The sequence below is a fragment of the Passer domesticus genome, chromosome 4 (assembly GCF_036417665.1).
Source record: "Passer domesticus isolate bPasDom1 chromosome 4, bPasDom1.hap1, whole genome shotgun sequence".
NCBI lineage: Eukaryota > Metazoa > Chordata > Aves > Passeriformes > Passeridae > Passer > Passer domesticus.
In genome coordinates, this window is record NC_087477.1 from 17,113,937 (window position 1) to 17,134,874 (window position 20,938).

General features: G+C 46.2%; 2 protein-coding genes across 12 annotated transcripts in view; both read right to left on the reverse strand.

The window, feature by feature from the left end:
* The window catches only part of NDNF (neuron derived neurotrophic factor), a 34,880-nt gene extending 19,515 nt beyond the window's left edge, over window positions 1–15,365 (reverse strand). Inside the window, exons 1-7 of one of the 4 annotated variants that reach the window (XM_064416381.1) lie at window positions 15,263–15,365; window positions 13,452–13,607; window positions 9,575–9,641; window positions 6,554–6,614; window positions 6,180–6,340; window positions 5,969–6,081; window positions 2,610–2,764 (exon numbers count right to left, since the gene is read on the reverse strand). In XM_064416381.1, coding sequence (XP_064272451.1) covers window positions 2,610–2,626 — 17 coding nt within the window. In that variant the 5' untranslated portion in view covers window positions 2,627–2,764; window positions 5,969–6,081; window positions 6,180–6,340; ... (2 more) ...; window positions 13,452–13,607; window positions 15,263–15,365. Of the gene's footprint in view, window positions 1–964; window positions 1,171–2,609; window positions 3,039–5,968; window positions 6,082–6,179; window positions 6,351–6,553; window positions 6,615–9,574; window positions 9,642–13,451; window positions 13,608–15,262 lie in introns of those variants that run through there. The other 3 variants (XM_064416382.1, XM_064416383.1, XM_064416384.1) reach the window with 3 other exon arrangements.
* Window positions 15,366–16,282: 917 nt separating this feature from the next.
* TNIP3 (TNFAIP3 interacting protein 3) overlaps window positions 16,283–20,938 on the reverse strand; it is a 57,245-nt gene continuing 52,589 nt past the window's right edge. For 4 of the 8 annotated variants that reach the window (XM_064416391.1, XM_064416393.1, XM_064416392.1 and 1 more), the window contains one exon: window positions 16,283–17,395. In XM_064416391.1, coding sequence (XP_064272461.1) covers window positions 17,364–17,395 — 32 coding nt within the window. In that variant the 3' untranslated portion in view covers window positions 16,283–17,363. The remainder of the gene's footprint in view (window positions 17,396–20,938) is intronic. The other 4 variants (XM_064416395.1, XM_064416398.1, XM_064416396.1 and 1 more) reach the window with 3 other exon arrangements.

Consider the following 20,938-nt stretch of genomic DNA (forward strand, 5'->3'; position numbering starts at 1 on the left):
TATCTGTGGCTGCTCACAATCAGCCAGCTGGGACACGGGGTCCGGGAATTTAAGGCAGGGACCTTGCCTCCCCTCTGAGCTCGCCTCCTGCAGCTCAGTCGAGCCGCAAGAACAGCGATACTGTTTAATTGTTCTAATTAACATTGTAACTAGATGCTAACCAGCACCTTTGGTGGGGAGGGGATAATCCAAGGGAAGCTACAAGCTTCAGGACCCGCTGTCTGAAACCAGCCTTAGAGGCTGCCTAGTCCACGTCGGTGTCGAGCGGGATGATTTCCAGAGCGGTCATCCCTGGCACCAGGCTAACGCGTCCGGGGAACCAGGGCATGCTAACGTCGAGTGTTAAATTCATACAGAACAAACATGCTCAGAGAATCACAGCTTTTCGGAAATCTGCGCTAGCCTTTAACTGCGAAGGTTTAAATACATAAAAGTTCTATCTGCAAGTGATTAAACAGCGCTTTGTAGCCATTGTCTCTGCGCTGTCGAAATAAAAACAGAACCAAGGCTGCACGTAGCAAACCTCAGCGCTTACACCCCACCGCGGAGTTTTCTGTCTGCTTTTTTTTGGTAGCCACTTTTTTTCCCCCGAGAAACACGTCTGATGCTGGCAGAGCCGGAGCCGCTGCCTGCCTGGCACACGCCGGCTCCGCGGCAGCGCCGGAGGGCGAGCCGGGCTTCCCGGCAGCCGCACGGGCTGCGGGGCACACGGCCGCCGCGGGCAAAGAGGGCAAAACCGGGCAGGAGAAAACAAACCTCGAGGCATCCGAGAGGGCGCCGAGGTTACCCCGGCAGCATCCCGCAAAAGCCGGGGCGGAGCGGGGCCGCGGCTGCAGGGACGGCGCCGGGGCGGCCGCGGCCCCGGCCCCGCTCCGGCCGAGCGTCCCGCAGCCGGCTCGGGCACCGCGCCCGCCCCGCGGCAATAGGAGGGGGCTGCGCGGCGGCCCCGCTCCCCGTGCCTTACCTTGCGGCGTCCGGTCCCGTGCCGTGCCGTGCTGTCCCTCCCGCGGCGGGGGAGGCGTGGGTGGTTTGTTAGGGGGAGGCTTGGGTGGTTTTTTTAGGGGGGCGAGTGGTGACCTAGCCCCCCGCTCCGGTGGAGACGGGCTGCGGCGGGGACTGTGTCACGCACGTCCCTTCGCGCTTTATAGCCCCTTCCCTTCCCCACCCCTCCCCGCGGGGAAGAAAAAAAAAAAAAAAGAAAAAAAAAAAGAGGAAAAACAATTAAAAGCTGAGGAAAGAAGCCGGGAGCCCCCCGGGCACCCGCCGCCGCCCGGGGCGAGGGCACGGCTCCGGCTTCGCCTCCCGGGAGGAGCCGCGGGGCGGCCAAGCGCCGGCAAAAGTTTGGCGGAGGGGGCGCGGAGCGGCGGCGCCCGGCGCGTCTCGCTGCCTCCGCCGGGGCGGGCAGGGGGTGCCCCGCGGGCGCGGCCGCCCCGCCCCGCCACCGCTCCGCCACCGCGGGGGCGGGCCCGGGGGGAGCCCCGGCACCGCGGGGAGCCCGGCCCGGCCCGCCGGCCCCGGCAGGACCGCGCAGGGGCAGCGCCGCGCCGCCCGGCTTTGTGCCGCGCTGCCGGAGCCTACGCAACATCCATCTTGCGGGGCTGGAGCCTGCCCGAAAGCGGAGCCGGGACGGGGGAATGCGGAGCGCTCCCGCTCCTCTCTTTCACGCGGCCGCTGCTTGAGGGGCTGCGGGAGCGCTGCGGAACATCCCAACAGCAATGGAGGCGGGAGAGACCGTCAAGGATGCGTGAGAAATGGGATTTGCTAAACCCTCCTGCGACTGAGCAAACGGGTCTCGAAGCTACATGTTCAACCTCTCACCTTGTCCCCCATCACGTTTGGGTCAGAGGCAGTTTTCAGGTTTGGAGGCCGAGGGACAATTTTCTTACTATTACCTGAGAGCTGCGATGAAAAGACAAAAACTATCCTTTGCCATTTAAAAACAAACCCATCTCTTTTTGTTTCCTTTCTGGCACATCAGTCGTAAAAACGTCAAGTGCTACATAAGCATTAAACAAGTTATTACTGATAGCAGCTGATGGGTAATTCCCAGAAGCTAATAATTCCTGCCCTTTTATTTCAACAGATTTGGGGAGCAAAAATTAAATAAACCCTCTTTTTTTTTTTTTCTTTCCATTTGCAAGACAGCTGAGCAAATCTGACAGCAAAGCCTCCGTGGAGGGATGCAAATTGTCATATTCTGTAGGGTGACGTGTAGGGTGACAAACAGCTCCACTCTGTGAAGACACAACCCTCACAAGAGCTCGTGCCTTCAGGGACACGCAGCTGTCCAGACTCCTGCTAATTGCCATCAGTTCGTGCCACTTACCTCCCACTCTGTCAACTCACAGAACAGCAGGGTCCAGCCAGCCAGCATTCTGCCCAAGGGTCTGCTCAAAAATATAAGTTCACCGAAAGAAACCCAGGATTAAGAAAAAGAGCCCCACGGGAGCCCCTATCCAGTTATCTTTCTGTTTTCACTTCCCTATTTTTGCATGTTTAACGACTTTATTAATAATTTTCAAATAGGTTTTAAGGGTAAGAGTTTAGGGAACGGAGAAAGACAAAGTTTAGGATAAATTTATGCATGTTTAAGGAGAAGCAAAAAATACCTGGTAATACACAGCATCCCGACTTCTTGCCTTCCTAGAGGATCGTTTGCTTCCAACTGCAACACCTCAATAAGAAAATCTCAGCAAACTGCATGTGCTCCTCTTCTCACGCAGAAGACGCAGAGATTCGATCGTCCAAAAATGGGAGAAGCTGACTAAATGAGAAAGCCAAAATTAGTGAGGAAAACCTGGTGCATTCTGACGAGCTTCCCCCCAAGCCTTCGGAACGTGCAGGAGCAGCAGGGAGGATGTGCTCAGGTGAAGGCAGCAGCTACCTCCGGGTGCAATTCATGGCACAACAGGGTTTTGTAGAGCCTGCAAAGATGGCTGGCTCGGGTTTGAGGTCATTAGAGGTAAAATATTGCTACCCAGCCAAAGAGCTCTGGAGACCGTGCGCCTCACACGCAGGCAAACAGATGATTTTGAAGCCAAGGACAGTTTTAGTGCTATTGTTCTTAGGAGGTATCACTGTCTGTGATTCCAGGGGAAGCAATGTGACATCCCTGGGATGTTATTTGCAGGGGTGTGTGCACACCAGCTCCTCTGCACAGATAACTCTTGTTTTGGATGCAGTTCCACCTCTATCGCCGCTGTAAATCTCCGTAGTGATTTAAAGCCCAGCACAGAGCAAGACTCCCAGCCAGAGGCACAGTCAGAGCACTTCCCCAACAAGATTCAGCTCTCCCAAAATTTATAAGGTACAAAAACATTCACTGCAGATACAGGAAGCAGATTTGGGATTTAGATGCTGGAAACTACGGGAGTGTTTGGAAGTGCTGGGGCAGCCTCCTAAGCGGAAACCAAGCCACGAAAGCCAAACACAGAGAATTCTCTCGTGTAGGTGATTCCTTTGAAATCCATTAAATAGTAGCTGGGATAGTCCCAGCTGCTATCCCGGCTCCCAGAAAACTGGCATTGAAATACTTCCCCCTGGAACCAGAGATGATTCACAATCATTTACAGGAATAGGCACGGTCACGTACAACACCCAAGGCAAGAAGTCCTCAAGTGTAAAATGCTGTTCCTTATGTCTTTGGGTCAAAACTGAGAAACTAAAGGGGAAGAAGAGCAGCAAACCTCTAAATGACTTCTCTCTGGGCACTCACCTTCTCCTCCCACCCTCTCAGAGGCTTCCAGGGAACTGAATAACCAAATTATTCATCCACATGCAGTCTCAACCTCTGTCTGCAGCCGTGCATAGCTTCCTTGGGGGCTGAAACAGCTTTGGTTCCAGTGAGCAAAAAAATATCCCAAATTTTGAACATCTCTAATCAGATCCCAAGGAGGGCTGTAAAGTGTCTGGGTAAGAACTGCACTCCTCACAGTCTCCCCACACTGGGAGGCCCCGTTAGAGCAGATGGATAGGTGCTACCAGGAAACAAGATGCGTGTTATGTACGATGGAGAAAAAGAGCAGGAAATGTTTAATAAGATATCCAGTGGAAAAAAATCCTGAATAATAAATCTTTCCCAAACAAAAATGGAAACGGGCAATTGGATATTCTAGGAGGGGAGAAAGAAGGATAATTCATCATATAAATAATTCATTGCAAGTTTTAGCAGCCGGCGCTGCCGTGCATTTTGTATGGAAGACAGATGACACTGGGAGTGCTTGCGTGTGTGCTTAAATTTGTGTATATACAATTTTTTGCCCAAGTATATGGTTCTCATTGTGGTGCAGATCTGAAGATCTGTTATCAGTAGCCCATTGATTAACATTTATTACTTAGGAGAGGGTATTGCTATTTTTTAACATCATAAACTGAGGTGCTAACCCAGCCTCACCGATCGATGCTGCCTGATAACCCAGGCTGTGATGGGTTTTAGTTATGCAGCATCACACAGAGCTCACTCTCCCAGAAGAGGGATGGGCGGGACAGCAGGGGCCTCCAGAGGCATCTTGGAAGCTTCTGGCTTGGGAGCTGCCACTGCCTTCCTCAGAGGAGCCACACATGAGCAGCCAGGTGGAACCTGAGCAGCAACAGCACCCAGCTAAAACCGAATGCTGTGAGCACGGAGATCATGCTCCTACTTCCAGTAGGAATACTGATGTTGCCTACAGGTTTCACCTGAGGAAAAGGGGTTTTTTTCTGCCCTTAAGGGAGCACGTGGGTGCTGCTTGAAGCAGTGACCCGTGACAGAGGTGACAGCCTTGTGGGGCCGGGCAGAGCCAACACCTTCCCCCTGTGTGCTGCTGCTCCATGGGCACAGCCAGGCACGGAGCACCGTACCCAGCACTCATGGCTGGCTCCCTGCTTGCCCCAGCCTTGGTTTCTTTTCCTAATAAGAGGCATTTTCCTTCCTCTCTCCTGAGGGAAATCAAAAGTGCGTGTGGTGGTTGGCGCACCGCTCGCGACCGAACCCAGCATTTGTGCTGCTTTCCCAGGACAAAACAGGAACCTGCCCTGTTAGTACAGCACCACAGCACCTCCAGGCTTCACCCAGCTGCAGGGCAAGCTGGTGCTTTGCCACTGACCCCAGGAAATTACACATTTGGACTGCCTTCAAGTCATTACTTGCCCATTTTATCCAATTATATTTTATTTATTAAGCTACTCTTGAAACTCTCCTGGCACTGGCTGTTTTACACCTTCAGTGCATTTTTTTAATCCTATTATTTTAGGAACTGATTAACAAGACTTACTGCTCCATACAAATCCAAAATATGGTCCAATTGAATCAAGAATCCAGCATTGGCTTTTCCATATCACCAGTGGAAAACACCTGCTGTTAAGCACTACTGCAGCACTTGTTTTATTTTGCCAAATTTGATTATTATTATAAACCAGTTTGAAAATGAACAACTTCACTTTAAAATCCAAAACATGAATGTGAAAAATAATGACAAGCAGAGCTTTTATGCTCCAAGCATTATCTCTACTGAGAAAGAAAAATTATGTTAATTTGCATAATTTAAATAATCAAATCTGCTTTCCAGATAAAATTGTTAACAAACCATTGATTTAATCTCAAGTGCCCAACAGACCCTGTAAACTCTGATGCCAAATATATATTCTTTTAATTAAAACAAATGAATTTAATAAAGATGACTGGTATGGTAATTAGAGCTATTATGAAGTAGAGGCTACTTTGATCTAGAACACGCACCCTTTAATTCTTGTGTGAAGGTGTTCCCACAGACACAGCCCAGACCCAAGTTCTTGTTATATTCCTGTCTTCAAAGAGGAATTGTTTCAGACATGTCACTGCAAAGCGTTGGTTTAAGTCACTATTTTCCCACCACAATTTACACTCTCACACAATGGAGCAACAAGAATCAGCTGTTCAAAAATGGCACTTGAAACTAAATGCTATATTTAAAATTTTTTTCTTTGTATTTAATGCTTCACATGCCCTTACCTTCAGCTTTGCACATGCATAGGCAAATATGATATTCTGCTGCTCATAAATCCTTGGTGCAAAATCAGTAATTGCAGTTTTTAGGGCCAGTTTAGGACTCCCTGAGTGGTTGCCTGTGAAATGCAAAAGACAGCAAAACCTATAAGACTGGAATGGGTTTGAAGAACTGATTTTGGGTTTATGTGGTGGCAACTGATTGAGAAGGATTTACCTTTACTCAGGAGAGACAAGGCATGTCTGTCATGTCCTAATTCCTTCCAGGCTACTGAGAGATCCACAGCATCAACCTCCTCAACTTCTCCTTCCTCCCTCAAATGAGGACCAGCCTTTGACATCCTCCACTCCCAATTCAAGACCAAGACTTCTCCCTTTCTGGTTAACCAGTGGCACCCAGGATTCCCAGGAAATCAGAATATGCAATTTATTGAATAGACAGAAAACACCAAGAAAGAAAGAAAGAGAAAAAGGAAATTATCACTCATTGAACAGTGATACCATTACTGGGAGAACCTGAAACACAGCAGATTTGAAACACGAAGATTTGATTCCCTGTCATTACTGACAGGGAGCAATGAGGGAACAAACCTTTCTCCTTTGGGGAGCCCCAGGTTCCAGCTTTGTCCATTTTCAAGGTCTACACTACAGCCTGTAACACAAAGAGAGGTTAAATTAAGCATGGTGCCACATCTGGCTACTGCAGAACTACAGCCAGCACTCAGAGCACACATCCAGCTCTGTTAAAGCACATATGCTGCTTTTTTCCTACCCAAGCAGCACTCAGCAATTAGCAGGGATGTTTTGTGTGCTGGCACTCACATGCACACAGTGGAGGAGAGCTCCAGGCAGTGACAGAGTGCAATGGCCAGATACAGAATGCTTCTTCTAAAGGCATTACTGAAGGCAAGCTCATCCTATATGATTTACAATAAAAGCTCATCTGACTGGTTTTGGTCTCACAAAGTGTGGCATGAGGCAGGAGGCCCTACTTGGTGCTGGCTGAAATTAAAGCCTGTTCAGTATGAACAATGCATCTTTTGGTTGGTTGGTGGAGCTTAAAATAAATCTGATAGTGAGCCTATCTAACTCAGCTTCACCTTACCCCCAGGATGTCCCCACTGCCACCAGGCTGGGTGGCAGGGAACAGAGGTGTGCTGCAAGGGCTTGTCTGTCCCGCCAGCAGGTGAAAGCAGTGGCATCCATTCCCTGTGGTTTCCATGCAGAACGTGACTCGTGGCCACCTCGGGCTGTGTGCGGAGCGGGGGCCGAAGCCGCGGTGCCTGCACCACCCATGCTGAAGGTAAGCACCACGTCCTCTCAGCCAGAGTGTTTACACTGCTCCCTGATGTACTGCTGGAGCAGTTTGAGTACACAAATAACAAATGGGCTTCTAAAAATGTGTTTTTAAAAGCTTTTGAAGCGCAGGGCTGAGAGGTGACGTGCACACCAAAATTAGCAGAGCAATGATGTGTAGCTGGACCTCTGAATTTGTGGGTTACACCTTTGCAGACTGAGACTTTCTTCATTCTGCTTTCCTTGCCACACTCCAAAGTTTTATTAGCTGTCTTTTAGGTAACTAAGTTTAAGGCTGAACACTTTTCCTTTCCACTCCCCAATGTTTGGGTTTTTTTCCTTTTAGACCACTAAGGAAGTTTTCCACTGCTCTGATTTTACATGGATTTAGTAACTAAGGGGTGTAGTTATTATAATTAAATATGAGAAGCACACTAAGGGACAGATATATTTGAGGGAATGAGTGCTAAAACAGTTCTGCAAAAGAAGACAGTGACAAGAAAATTAAAACATCAGTGAAAGCTCCAAGCACTTCTAGCTGCAAAAACATTTCCTTTTTCCACATCGTTAGCACTGAACATTTCCTGTTACAAGCAAGAGCTTAGGAAGCCAGGCTTGCTCAACTCACCCCTGTTACTGAAACAATCCAATAAAAAACAGGTCTATGTCCTATTTTCCAAGCTCCTCGCTGGCGCTTGATCCCTCAAACACGAGCTCCATCTGGTGGGCTTTCCCAAAAAGTCGGAGCGTCCATCCAGCCCTCCCTGGGCCAAATACACGTGCCCCAGGATGGGAATTCCAGCCATTACTTGCCTCAGGGGATTGATTTTGGTCCTCGGGGTCAAAACCAGAGGTACAAACAGTTTCAAGGAGAACTCAAAGGACCGACCATCCAGCATCAGCCCTTTGCCACAGAGCTGGTCTTGCTTTGGGAATCAAAGCTGCTTCAGTCTCCTGAAGAAAGCACCCAACACCCCCTGAGACATCTCTGGGGGTCCTGTTCAGCCACAGCTCCCCGTACTGAAGGGCAAAACCTCCCATTGCCAAAAACATGTCTGCAGATGTTTTGGCTACCCAGTGGTATCTCAGATGGCACTGGGTGACTTTTTTAGATGTCAAAGTGAGCCAGGTGTGACACATGGCAAGCAGGGACAGCAGCCCCAACCCTCAGCACCAGCCCAGATGCTGCACAGAGCTTCATCGATGGGAGACAGCACAGCTCAGGAAGGACAAAGTTCCCAAGTCTGCACTCCAGGATGTTATCACAGTTTTAAATCCTCTCTTATAAAACATGGTGTCCTGTGAAAGACATTTTGCTGTGTCTAAGTAGGACATCTCTTCCAGAGATCTATAATTGCTTCCCGTCTCAAGTGAGGAGATGATAAAGCCCAATGCAGCAGATTACAAGTTTATTGTAATAAATTGCATTGGCCAGGAAAGCAAAATTTAAAAACACACGAGATAGAAATGATAGAGAACACAATTATGCAAAGCTTCAAGCCCAACATCTTATGTAACTGCAGGGATTTGTCTCTGCCTCAAGAACACGGCGTGTGGGAACGCACGTAACCATTTTGCCTTCAGAAGCTCTCAGTCCTGGTCTGAGCCTCCCCAAACTGGGCAGGGGAGTGGGATTCATACGGATAAAACCTCAGACGTGCATGTGGAGGCAACCAGCCCCACTGGCGTGTCTGTTTTTGCACAGCATTCACACGCTGTGAGGAGCAAAAGGCACAACAGAGACACTTCTGTTGATTTGCCATTCCCCGGTAGCCGAGCTCATCCCAGCTATTCAAAGGAAGTTGTTTGCCACTCTGGAGAAGCTGCTTGTTAGAAGGTGGGCAATTAGCAGGAAAAAATGCCAGAAGAAGCTGAGTGTCTGTGTGTGGTCCCCAAGAAAGCCCATGGGACAGCTTGCCTCAAGACATCAAGAGATGTGTACAGAAGAGCAGACTACCAAAGGGCCAAGGAGGAATTGATGGGATACATTTAATTAATCTTTCCTGTCATTTTTACAACTCCAGCTGGAGGAACACAGGGAATGAACTGAATCAGAGAGCATGAAAAAAGCATCCCGAATCAAGGCTGGAAATGCTTTTGGGGTGCTGCTATTCCAAGTGGAATTGTTTGCTTAAAGATAATTATTTTTCTCAGCACCAGCCTTAAGATTTTTCATACAAGCTGATGAAATATTTTCCAGCCCCAGTTTCTTCTCACATTCTCCACACAGAGCTGGCATTTATTATCTGTAAACACCCCAACAATCTGTTACATCTACCCCAAGGACAAGTCCCAGAAAATAAGGTCACCCCCTACCTGGCAGTATCCTCAGTGTTGCTGGGAAAATGGGTCTTCCAGAGTTCCCTTCTAAGATTTGCCAGGGCTAGCTCAGCAAGGGGAAAAGGGAAGGAAACAGCATTTTAAAACCAGGCAAAAGCCAACAGCAAACACATCTCTTAGAAGACACTAATTTTCCCCATCACCACTACAATGTTTGAAAGCAGGGTTAGATGCAACACATTTATTTTCAAATGCCAGTTTACTCCTCTTAAAGAAGGAGCACTAAAGAGGTGGCTTTAGCACCAAGTGCTTCCTTAATACATCCCACTTTTCCAGAGAAGGTAGAGTGGTTCCTCTGTTTAGCCATCAAGATGATGATGATGCCCATGTCCACAAAAATCCCATTGCCAAATCAAGGGAAGACCAGCATGCAAGCACTTCACCAATGACATTTCAATGTATTGATGGGATCAGCTGCCAGCCCATCAGCTCATTTATCATGCACTAATTCGTAATGTTCTCCTGCTTTATTGACAGCTTTGCAGGTTTCCTCTGGATTGGCCTGGATTTGGATTACAAATGTCCCACAATTTTAGTGCCTGCTCCCTCTAGAGCCAAAGAAGATCCTGCCCAGTGCAAAGTCACACATGTAGTTGTTTGAAGAGCTTAAAGGTCTCCAAGGCAGAGATGAGTCTGTACAGCAGTGACTCTATTTTGACACCCTCATTCAGACAAAGTTCCCACTGATGAAAATGGCCAGGTTGGATTCCATCTTCTGAACACACCCAGGTTTTTACTTATACACACACAGACACACACACACACGTGCACATGGTATCACTGACACTGTCAGTGTGTAACACACATCCCACATTTAGGTGTTATGGCCTGCCTCTCCCCCTCACATAAACCTCTCCAGCCTGCACCCTGCAGAGGCAGGGATTCACATCAAACCAGTGGCCCTGGCTCACTGAAGCTGGGACTCCTGGGGACACGTCCCACCTGGCTGAGGTCCCGTTTGCATTCTCTGATCTCCACCAAGCCCAGAGAACACGCTGAGATTCCCTTGGGCTAAAAGGTTCCCCTGTCTTCCACCTGCTCACCTCTAGGAGGCCAACACCCTTGGAATCTGCTGGCTTTGTATCAAATTTGACATTTCAGAAATGATGTAAAGTCACTGGGAAGGCCTGGCAGACATGTGGCCAGCACAGAGCCAGCACAGCTCCATAAACACTGCTCTGCAGGAAACCAGGCAAAAAGCACGGACCTGCCCTGCCTGGGTCCCTTCCCCAGAGCTCCTGAAAGTTTTCTGTTCCCTGTAATGAAGAGTTTGTGCCTTGCAGAAGGAAACCAGCTCTGTGAGGTGAGGAAATGGCCCGGGGAGCCTTTGGAGAAGGCAGTTTTTGTACTGTACTTTCTCTCTACAAAAGAGAAGTGTTTAGACTGCCAGGAATGGTTTTCCAGGCTGGTTTAAAATCACGTCATTTTGGACAAATCCTTACTCTCAGCTGTGAGCACAGCTCTGCTGGGAGGCACTGACCTTCCCTATCCTGGTGAAACCTCACACACCGCTGGGTGGAGGCTGAGGAGAGGAAGGGTGTCCATGCCCATTCCCACTCCAGAGATGCACGAGCCTTTCCACAGCCTGCAGGCAGGGAGGAAACCGTGGTTTAGCTGCAGAGGCCCCTCATCACCAAAGGAAAACCAGGAGCAAAGCAGCAGCACAGTTTTGTGAGCAGGAGAGAGTGCTTTGGAGCCCATTTAAATTCTAGCAGTAAACTGGGAGTAGTCTTATAAAAGAATAAATAAACCCCGATGGAAACACAACTTCTCCCTCAGCAGAGGATAAGCATAAAGCCTGCACTGGGAAAGCAAGCAAGGTGGCAGGGAGTGGGCTCTGCCAGCCCTGAGTGCAGCACATCCAACAACTACCACAGGCAAAGCTGCTCAGCCTGGGAAGAGGTTAAAAGTCAGACCCTGGTGAAGTCTGAACTGCAGGCTGAAGAGAAGCCCTCATTTTCTCTCACTACAACACTCTACCCTGGGGACACTGACTCTTGTTACGTGGCCAGGTTAAAAGTATTAGCAACCTTGCTAAATCTCTAGGAGCTTCCTCTCCTGGAGGGAAGAGCACGTGTAGGGATATATTCAGCTGTTACACTCAAACCTATGAGTGAATGCTTGTTTTCTATGTATATAATATAAATAGAAATATGCAAGTGCACACAGGAGCACAGGCTGTGCGAAAACATCATCACCTGCACACACAGGCCCTAGACCACCTGGAAGAGCCTAAGTTTTCCACACAGGTTTTTCCTACAGAGCAAGGAAAATCCATGCAGTTCAGCAAAGCCAGACTCAGTCTGGGTTCTGCAGAGCCCTCCCTCTGGGAACTTCAGAGGCAGAATGTCTGCACAATTTCAGGGGCTAATATGTCAAAGCTTAAAGTAGCCTGAAGAATTTAATGGGGATTTAGATGCCTGCAACTGAAATGTAGTATTTTGGAGAGCAGTTGACTGAGATGAATGGCATCTGCTCAGGACTCATGAAACACCCTGCCAGTGCCACACCCTCCCAGCACACACAAATCGAGGTGCAATGCCTGCATCCTTTTCTTCTCAGAAGAAGAAAGGATGACACTTGTCATAAGCTGAAGCTGTTCCAAACCAAAATGAAACACTGCTCATAAACAGTAGTGGTGTTTACATACAGAAACGAAACAAATTTGGGCAGAATAGGCTGAATGAATATGAACAAATCAAACAAGGAACCCATAAGGGATATTCCTTCCTTATTAATATCCTCCCCCTCCCTGGTAGTACTCGGGGTTCTTGTTTGCATTTCCCACATCTCTTATCTGTGCTTTCAGATACAGAAAGCCACACAGCATGCCATAGCTTGACTGTTTGCTTTCATCAAAGTGAAAATGCCAATTAATAAGAATTTAATTATTTGGAAAAATGTTCCTGGCAGTACAGCAGCACATTTCTAAGTTCTTTTCCAATGGGAATTTTACTTTCTGCAAACCTTGTTTGACTCAAAACATAAGGAAACAAATTACAAATAGATGGTCTGCTGTGACTCCAAAGTGAAGGGCTGCAGAGAAATGAGCATGAAAAGCAGAACCTGTCACAAGCATCTGTGGAACAGCAGGAAGTTATGGCCAGTTTGTGACAGTAGCACTAAGACTCCACATGGGAATACTATTAAATTAACAGCACATTGAGATTAATTGCCTTTTTTTTTTTTTCCTGAGGATTTAATTATTTTTTTTCAGTTGCCCGACAGGTATCTTGTAATGCAGTGGGTTTGATTTGGTGGGGAGGTTTTCTGGTTTTGCACCTCTTTCCGAGTTGTGTTTCCAAGTCCTCTGTTATTAATTTATCATCCAGGAACAGAAAAGCAGCTCCAGTGCTCTGACCCAACCACACCCAAATCCTCAGGGAAGTCAGATGTCTCTTCAGAAGCCATGGCCAGTGAGATAACAACATCACACACACTCTTTGAATTTTAATTATCACTATTAAGGATTAAGAACCCTGTGAGCAACCAATTTTGCTGGCGTTACTAAGCCAGAGTCAAGCCTGCTTTTAGTTAACTGTAATGCAATATTCATGCCTCGAATCTGATTTTAGTGAGCTCCCTTCCCTTTTGGAGCAAGTACATCACTGGGGGCTCCAAGTCCCCTCTTTGGCATCCCCACCCTCACTTAATTCTTGACCACAGGGGAATTTTAACAGAGAATTAAGTAATCCCTCTCTTGCTACTGCCAACATAAGAGAGTACCATTATTCCAGTTCAGAAGAGATCAGCTTTTCTCCTGTTAAGCTTTTCTTTCCTAAAAGAAAGCTGGAAATATGGGGAGATTGACTGCCCCTCCAAAGCTGCTTTAGTGTCTGAACAGGTCACTTACACAGAAAGAATTTTCGTTGAAATATCCTGGTGTTGATGACTGTGATTTTCTGCTATCATTGCTAATCCTCTCCATTCCATAATTAGGATTGTTTCTCCTGGCAGGATTTCTACAGATTCCATGCTGGGGCATGACTATAAAGGACAGACTGCAAATCTGGCATGAGGAAAAAGAGGAAAAAAGATTAAGACTTGCAAAAAGAACAGCTCTCATTTTAACATTCAGAAAAGCACAGTTTTCCCTAACTTTTAGCATAGGGAAATAATCTGGCTGGTGTTTTGTGCCTAACTTCAAGTGAGAGTTTTAAGTTACTGCTATATTTAATCAAAACTAGAAGCAATTTGGTGAATGACCTGCAAAGAGTGTCTACATGTGCCAGCCCTGCAGGGCAATGTCATTGTTTTTAATGGATTAACATGGGATTAACATGACCAACAGCTGACACACGGGATGCCTGAACACGGGAAGGCACAACAGGAAAACTTCCTCCAAGAAAATGAAAATATCTCCCTCTCGTCTCCCAGCTAAATGAAGCAACTAAATGAAAGGAACCACCCAGGTGACAAAAAGGCCAACAAAGGAGCTTTGCCATTCGCCAGAGCTGTCACTTCTCTCTCAGTCAGGTCATGTGCTACAGACACGAGCAGCACGCATCCTGCTTTGCTCCACAAGACTTCCCTTCTCCAAATCCTTTCCCCTGGCTGTGGGAAGAGCTTCAGACCCCACCTTGGTCTGATATCTCCCATTAGGCCAAAACTGCAATCTACAGTGTCACTGTGGAGAGGTCTTAACTCCTGCACTGATCGAGAGACCATGAGGAACCCACCAGGTCCCTGCCCTGGCTGCCCCAGCCCTGCTGTCACCGCTGCCAGCCCATGGCCAGCGTGGGCCTGGGGCTCTCACAAAAGCAGCCCTTGGACAGGAAGCACCTGGGTGCTGCCCTTTTATAGGGCAGGTGGAAGCAGGGCTGTTGCTGCTCTAAGTGAAAACACAGCATTAACCAGCATCCTGGCTCCTGGGGGGAAAGTGTTTTATTAATCAGAAAAATGTTTTCCACCCCGTGGTGTCCTGCAGACCTTTAAACTTGCATCTGCACAAATCAGAGAAATTCTTCTGTCATTCTCACAACAGTTAAAATAGAGAAACCATTTTTAACTTAAGGATTACTTTAAAAAAAAAAGAGAGAGAGAACTTAAATCTGATTAGAATTAGCCTCTCAGCACAGGGTGCTATGGGCAAGGTACAATTTCCAGGGTACATTCCCCACCCATGCTAGTGGGAAGCTGAGATTGCTTGACCAAAAGGCATGGTCATACACCACCTGCTTTTTCTCATTCTGTTCTAGACTACTGAAAGAGAGAGAGGGGATGAAGACCAGAAATGATGGGCACCCCATGATCCTGACTACCCAGAAACTGCTGTCATGACCAAGCAATGACTGATAGGAGGCTGGATGATGTGAAGATAATGAAGTGCAAGTCTTCGAGTGTGAGGACCCAGAGCCAAAGGGTAAAAGACCATTATTTCACCCAAAGTGTTCACCATGCATTCTAGTTCTGCTGTTTATACAATTCATTTCATCTGAGAAGAAAATATTTTCATGGATGGTGTGTTCTTGCTATAATTCATGAGACTATATATAAAAACAAAACATTTTTCTCCACAGGAAAAAAAAAAGGGACAAAAATTCCCCAAAGACCCCATGTTTTTAAGGGAGAACTGGGAGTGTTGATATCCAGTTTTGGCACAGCTCGAGGAAGGAAAAATCCCTGTTAAGAACACTATGGTTGATTTTAACTAAAATAACTCACCCCCTCAGAGCTGTCTGGGTCACTGCAGAAAGCATTTCCTTTGGGGGTGTTTGAGCCTGGCGATGCTAACTCACACAGATGACAGCACCTGCAGTGGGGGAACATACATCATTCCAAGAAAACCAAGCGGAAAAGCAACTTCCAGGCATTTTATGTGCGTTTTAAAAGATACAAACCCCCTATCACACAACACCAGGAGCATTAGGACTTGCGTGAGCCAAAGTTTACGGTCTTGTGCCCAAGCCTGACAAACACTAAAAGCCCGTGACTACAAAGATAGTCCAGCAAACACCATTTATAGCTCCCATTCCAGCTCCTTTCGGGCCAGCTAATGCTGTCAGATAACGAGTTGAGCACAACTGGGGGGAGAGGAGGGCAGTGAATGGAGCACAGCGCACAGAGCGCGTCTGTTCCGGGCATTCCCGGCGGCTCCGAGCGCGGGGTGCTCTGCCCGCAGCGCTGGTCACCTGCTGGGAGCTCCCATTGAAGGAGGGGACGTTCTAATTGGATTTTCCGAAGGCAGTGCATTAGCATTTTCCATGATCTCACCCTTATTAGTCAAATGGCTGATCAGGAGGAGCGCAGTTATATTGTGAGCTGGTTGCATTATCTGCTGCTGCAGTGTCTGCAAGCCAGTCCCAAATTCATGCAGAGATAAAAACTGCCCTCTCTCCAGCAGAGACTTGGGAGTCCATTGTGGAGCTAAGGTTGCTGTCAAACTCTAATTTTCAATAGTTCACCAAAAACAACTTCTCTCTGGGGGCTGCCTCGCTCAGTGCTTTGCTCCTGCTCTTCCTGAGTCCGTCCTGTAAGTCAGGAATGTCAGCTCTTTCATCCCTGTTGGCAGACATTGCTCTACAATGTAAAAGCAGAAGGATCCTTTCCCATGGACTGCTCCCCATTGAGCCCAGAATCAAATGCCGGACATGTTTAATGCTGTAAGGTTATTATTTCTATGCATAGGCCTCTGAATGCTGAAAGGAAAGGAAATACCTGTTCAATAAGCAGAAATGACACATGCAGGCCATTGTGTAGCTGAGGACTCTGTCTTTGCACAGTCCAAAACATTGTTTGTGTCAGAACTTAAATCCATATTAAATACTCCTGAGCTATCATGAGGACATCTCATGTCCTGCAAAAATATCTTTCTTCTTTTAGGTGGGGTCCCAGCAGGTTTGGATACCTGTTTCTCAACAGCAGCCTTCTTAAAAGCCTGAAGGGAAGAGACAATCTTGCACATAGATTATCAAATAATGTTTGCTGGACACTCATCCAGAACATTTTCTGAAAAAAATTATAGTCTAAATACAATTTCACTTTAAAAGCCAGGCTTTATTCTTGGTTAGAAGTTACATGACAATGTTCAGATTCATTACAAGAATAATTTGGAAATATAAAGCCATATTCATGGAGAAGTTAAACTCATTCAATATTCTTACTAAAATTCTTGCAATATAAATAAGTACACACAGAAAAAGCCCATGTGATTATGCTTTACATGTAATTTGAGAGCCAAAACAAGGAGATCTGACCTGGACTCAAAAGGGGAGGTGGGCACCTTTTACCTGGCTTGGCATAGGTGGTACCCTGATCACAATTACACAAAGGAGTTTAAACAGTGAAGCAGATTTTCCTTTTACCAAGAAGGAGAGGACAGAATTCAAGGTGATCAATCAACAAACCATTCCCTGGAATCAAATAAAAACCCTCATCATTCCCGAACAACAACCACCACAAAAAATCACACCACTATGGGGCTTGTAAGCTCTTGAATCCAAACCAGATGTGACAGTCTGAATCCTCAGCAAGAACTGCATCTCTTCTCATCAGGCTTTTAAAGAGATTCTCACAAGGCAGCACAAACAGCATCTTCAGAACAAAGGGCAGTAACGCTTCCCAGCAGAGTTTAACTGGATCCTGAGGATCACTAGCCTGTATGAGCTGCTTTTCTATTGTCCTCACAGGGATTTTACCAGACATAAATCACATGCACTGAAGAGATAAGGAGCTAGGAGCAAAAAAACCCCAGAAGAAAACAGAATAATGAAGTTGCAAGAGTCCCTTGCAGCCTTTGGTTTACACTCCTGCAGGCCGGAGGCTGTCAGCGATGGGCTCCCTTCTCCAGGGAGGAATCTGCAAAAGCAAAACCAATGGGAATTACTGTGACATTGAGAAATACAACCCACTTAGGAGTAATTTTCCTCCATTTTGTAACACTTTCATACACACACCCCCCAAAGCCAACACTGTACTTCATTACAAGGCTGTAATCAAACCAATAGGAGTGGCAGTAGGAGTGAAGAAGCAAAAGAGAGTGGGGATATCAGAGAGTGCTCCAGGAGTCTCTGTCTCAACCTTCCTCTAATCCTGATGGTTGTCACAGAGCAAACAGTAGGGTCTAATGGCTTAAAGCCCCCTGTAAAATCTTTCCAGACTTCTAAAAAGATCAGCTGACATTCAGCAGTGCTCAGAGGTGTACACTGGCATTAGGTGCACCCAAGAGAGCAGCTAAATCTGACAGAGGGAATAATTAGGTGGTAGTACCCACGGCTAAGCAGGTGTCTGTGGTCCAAAAATGTGTTTGATAGTAAGTCACTCAAGCTAGGAAAATAAAACAAAATTGAAGAAAGGAAATATGCTATTGCTGTGCAACACATGCTTCCTGAAGCTTCAAAGGTTTTGGAAAAATGCTCTAACACATCTCTAGTAGCACAAGCATAAGGGCAGTCAGTATTCCACTTAAAGAGAAAACATCAGCAATGATGAATCCTGATCTTTTGGCTCATAGAAATAAAATGATCAAATCCTGCAGCTGTTTAAATTGCATATCCTGTTCCTCTTCCCAAGAGACTTTTCTGCCTGGTACTCTGAAGAACTACAACACCTTCTGTAATCTTCAGCTCAAGCTGACTTTTAAAAGCACTTTAACTTCACATGTTCTGGAGTTAGGAATCAGAAGTGCACTAATGGCCTTTTTGCAGTAGCAGAAATCAAGCTGTACCAGTGAAAATGCTGAAAATAATCACATTTTCATTCCCAATGGGGATGGCAAGCTGCTAATTGAATCTGTCTTGACTACTTGGAAGCACTGATAATTTCTCATGTAATGTATGCACTGAGGACATGCTAATAGCAGAATTGTTAGGGGTCTGGGATTTTTTCTAGGAAAATTAAGATGTTAATTAAATAACTTTTTTTTCTGTCTGGTTTTTACTGAAGACCTCCACAAATCCATTTTTTTCAGTTTTTCATATTTTTCCCCCTCTCCCTACAGATGTCATTATTTTCAGTGGCAAACCCCACACTTCTCCCTCCTCTTCTTCCAATTAGCTGTAATTATAACAACATTAGCAACAAATTAGGTGCCTCGAGGGCAAAAATCTGGGAAGCAGCAGAGTATGGAAAGGAAGAGGAGATGAGATTCTAATGGAAGTAAGCAGGCACATCCATGTGCTCATCTGGGCACCCTTAGGGCTGTGCAGGTTGAGCTCTGCTTTCCCTGAGCCTGCCAAGATGAAGAGGTGACCAGCTGCTGCCACAAGCCTCCAGAGCTACCCCTGGAGAAGGAAGCAAAAGGTTCCATTTGGGCTTTTCCCTGTGCCTGGCATCACTGGATCCAAGATAAAAACATCCAGCTCAGGCTGGAGAAAGCCATTGGTTGTATCTGATGTTCTGAAGGGGTAACTGGGGTCCTTAAATGCATCTACTGGGATGCTTTCTGCCAAGGAAAGAAATGCATAGGATTAATTGTGCAAGTGAAAAAGGCAAGACATGCCAGCAGCTGCAGTGTGCTAAAGGGTTCTTGCCCCGAGTAGGCTTTTGAGCAATAAACCTTTTTTCCAGAGAATTTTGCATTAAATATCTGGGTTCAGGGAAATCTCCAAGATCAAGCTCTTTTTTACAACTGTCTTTTGAATTTTGCACAGTTGGATAAGGAAGGAAGTCAACACTGCTTGCCAAATAAGGTGACATGAAGTACATTTGCTGGAAATCTTTCTGCCTTGCTCCTTAAAAATTAAAAAAAATCCCAAATCATCAACAAAAACCAAACAGAACAATATAACCAAGAACAAAAAGGTCAGAATCTGACATCAGGAGTGTAACAGAGCACAGAGAGACTTAGGAGCTAAAACTCCTCCTAAGGCAGCACTGCTGGTCCAACAAGACAAGGCTGGGAAAACTTAAGCATATTTTAGGACTAAGACTTCCTGCACAGCAAGGTACCTGGGGAGGGATCAGTCCAGAGGTGGGAAAGAAGAGTTATTCTCTTGGAAATATATTGCCAGCGCAGTAAGGAAATCTCATCATCTTCCTTAATCTCTGTCTTGTATCACCTACATTTCCACTTTGCTTCTCCCTCCTTATTGGGACCTTAAAGAAAACACCTTTGCTTTCTCGGAAGACAAGCTGAACTCTGCTATGAGTTACCTGAGGTTCTAAGCAGCTTTTGGAGGGTTGGGGTTTTTATTTCCTCTCATTTTGCCCACCCTATTCCCCTCGTCCTTTCCTGTTTTCCATCACACAACCATGAGAGCTCAGTGCTGGACACAACACTGCATAAGTGTTCCTTTGCTAACTACCAAAACACATCTCTGGGGAAAATAACAGTCTGGAGAGCAAACTTTAGAAAATAGCATCAAATAGTGTTCATCAAATTTCTGTAGCAAAGGGTTAGGTTTTGGTTTTTTTTTAATTTAAAAAATTCTTCAGAGATAATCTTATATCTATAGATGACAGCAAAAAATGTTTCCTCAAAAAAATAGAAAGGCAAACTGGGCTTAACAAGGGCAGCAGTCCTTTGAGGCAGCCTCCTCTTACCATGGGAGCAGCTAAGGAGAGTGCTGCCAGTCAGAAGTACAGATATAGTTACAGGAGAAGCAGAAAACATGAGATTACAGCTGGCTACAAAGGTTCCCCTGCAGAACCCAAGTCAAATGCAAAAGTACCTGAACGCAAACACCTTCCTTCCTCACAGGAGAGGGAGGAAAACACAATGAAGGTGCCTCTGTACAAAACGACAGAAAAAATTAGTAAGTCCTGCTTAGTGACACACACCTTTAAAGTCCCAAACACATTATGAGACTCTCACAGATTTCAGATCTCTCTAAACCAGGCTTTCTAAATGGAATATTATCAAGATTATCAATTTCCCAACTCATTTTACTTGTGTTCAGCTCTGAAGTCACAACCTGTGACCTGTGTTTCATAATTATTACTTAAGAAAAAATGCCCAGTGTCAAAGGAAAATTTGTTAAGGGAAATTTTAAAGGTTTTCCCTAGAAATATCAATCTACTGAAGTAGCGTTCCTCAAGGAAACCGTTTCATGCCTAAAAGTTGCTTCACTGCTGATTTGTTTCCTATAATGAAGACCTAGCTCAGCAGAGAGAAGATTTATCTGTCCATTTGTAATCTACTGAGAAAATGAAGGATGAGAACAGGGAATCAGGAATGCTGCTGCACATACTGGCTCATTTAGACCCACCAGTGTAATTAACTCTTGTACAAAATGGAGCAAAGAAATGGGCACATCAAGAACTCTTGCTCATCACATATTCTTGGAGCTTCTATCTTGGAAACCTTTCCCAAAATACTTACAGGCAGATTTAATATAGACAATTATATATAATACATAAAGCCAGGCTAGTGACTCAGTATTTTGAGAGTGGAAGTTTGAC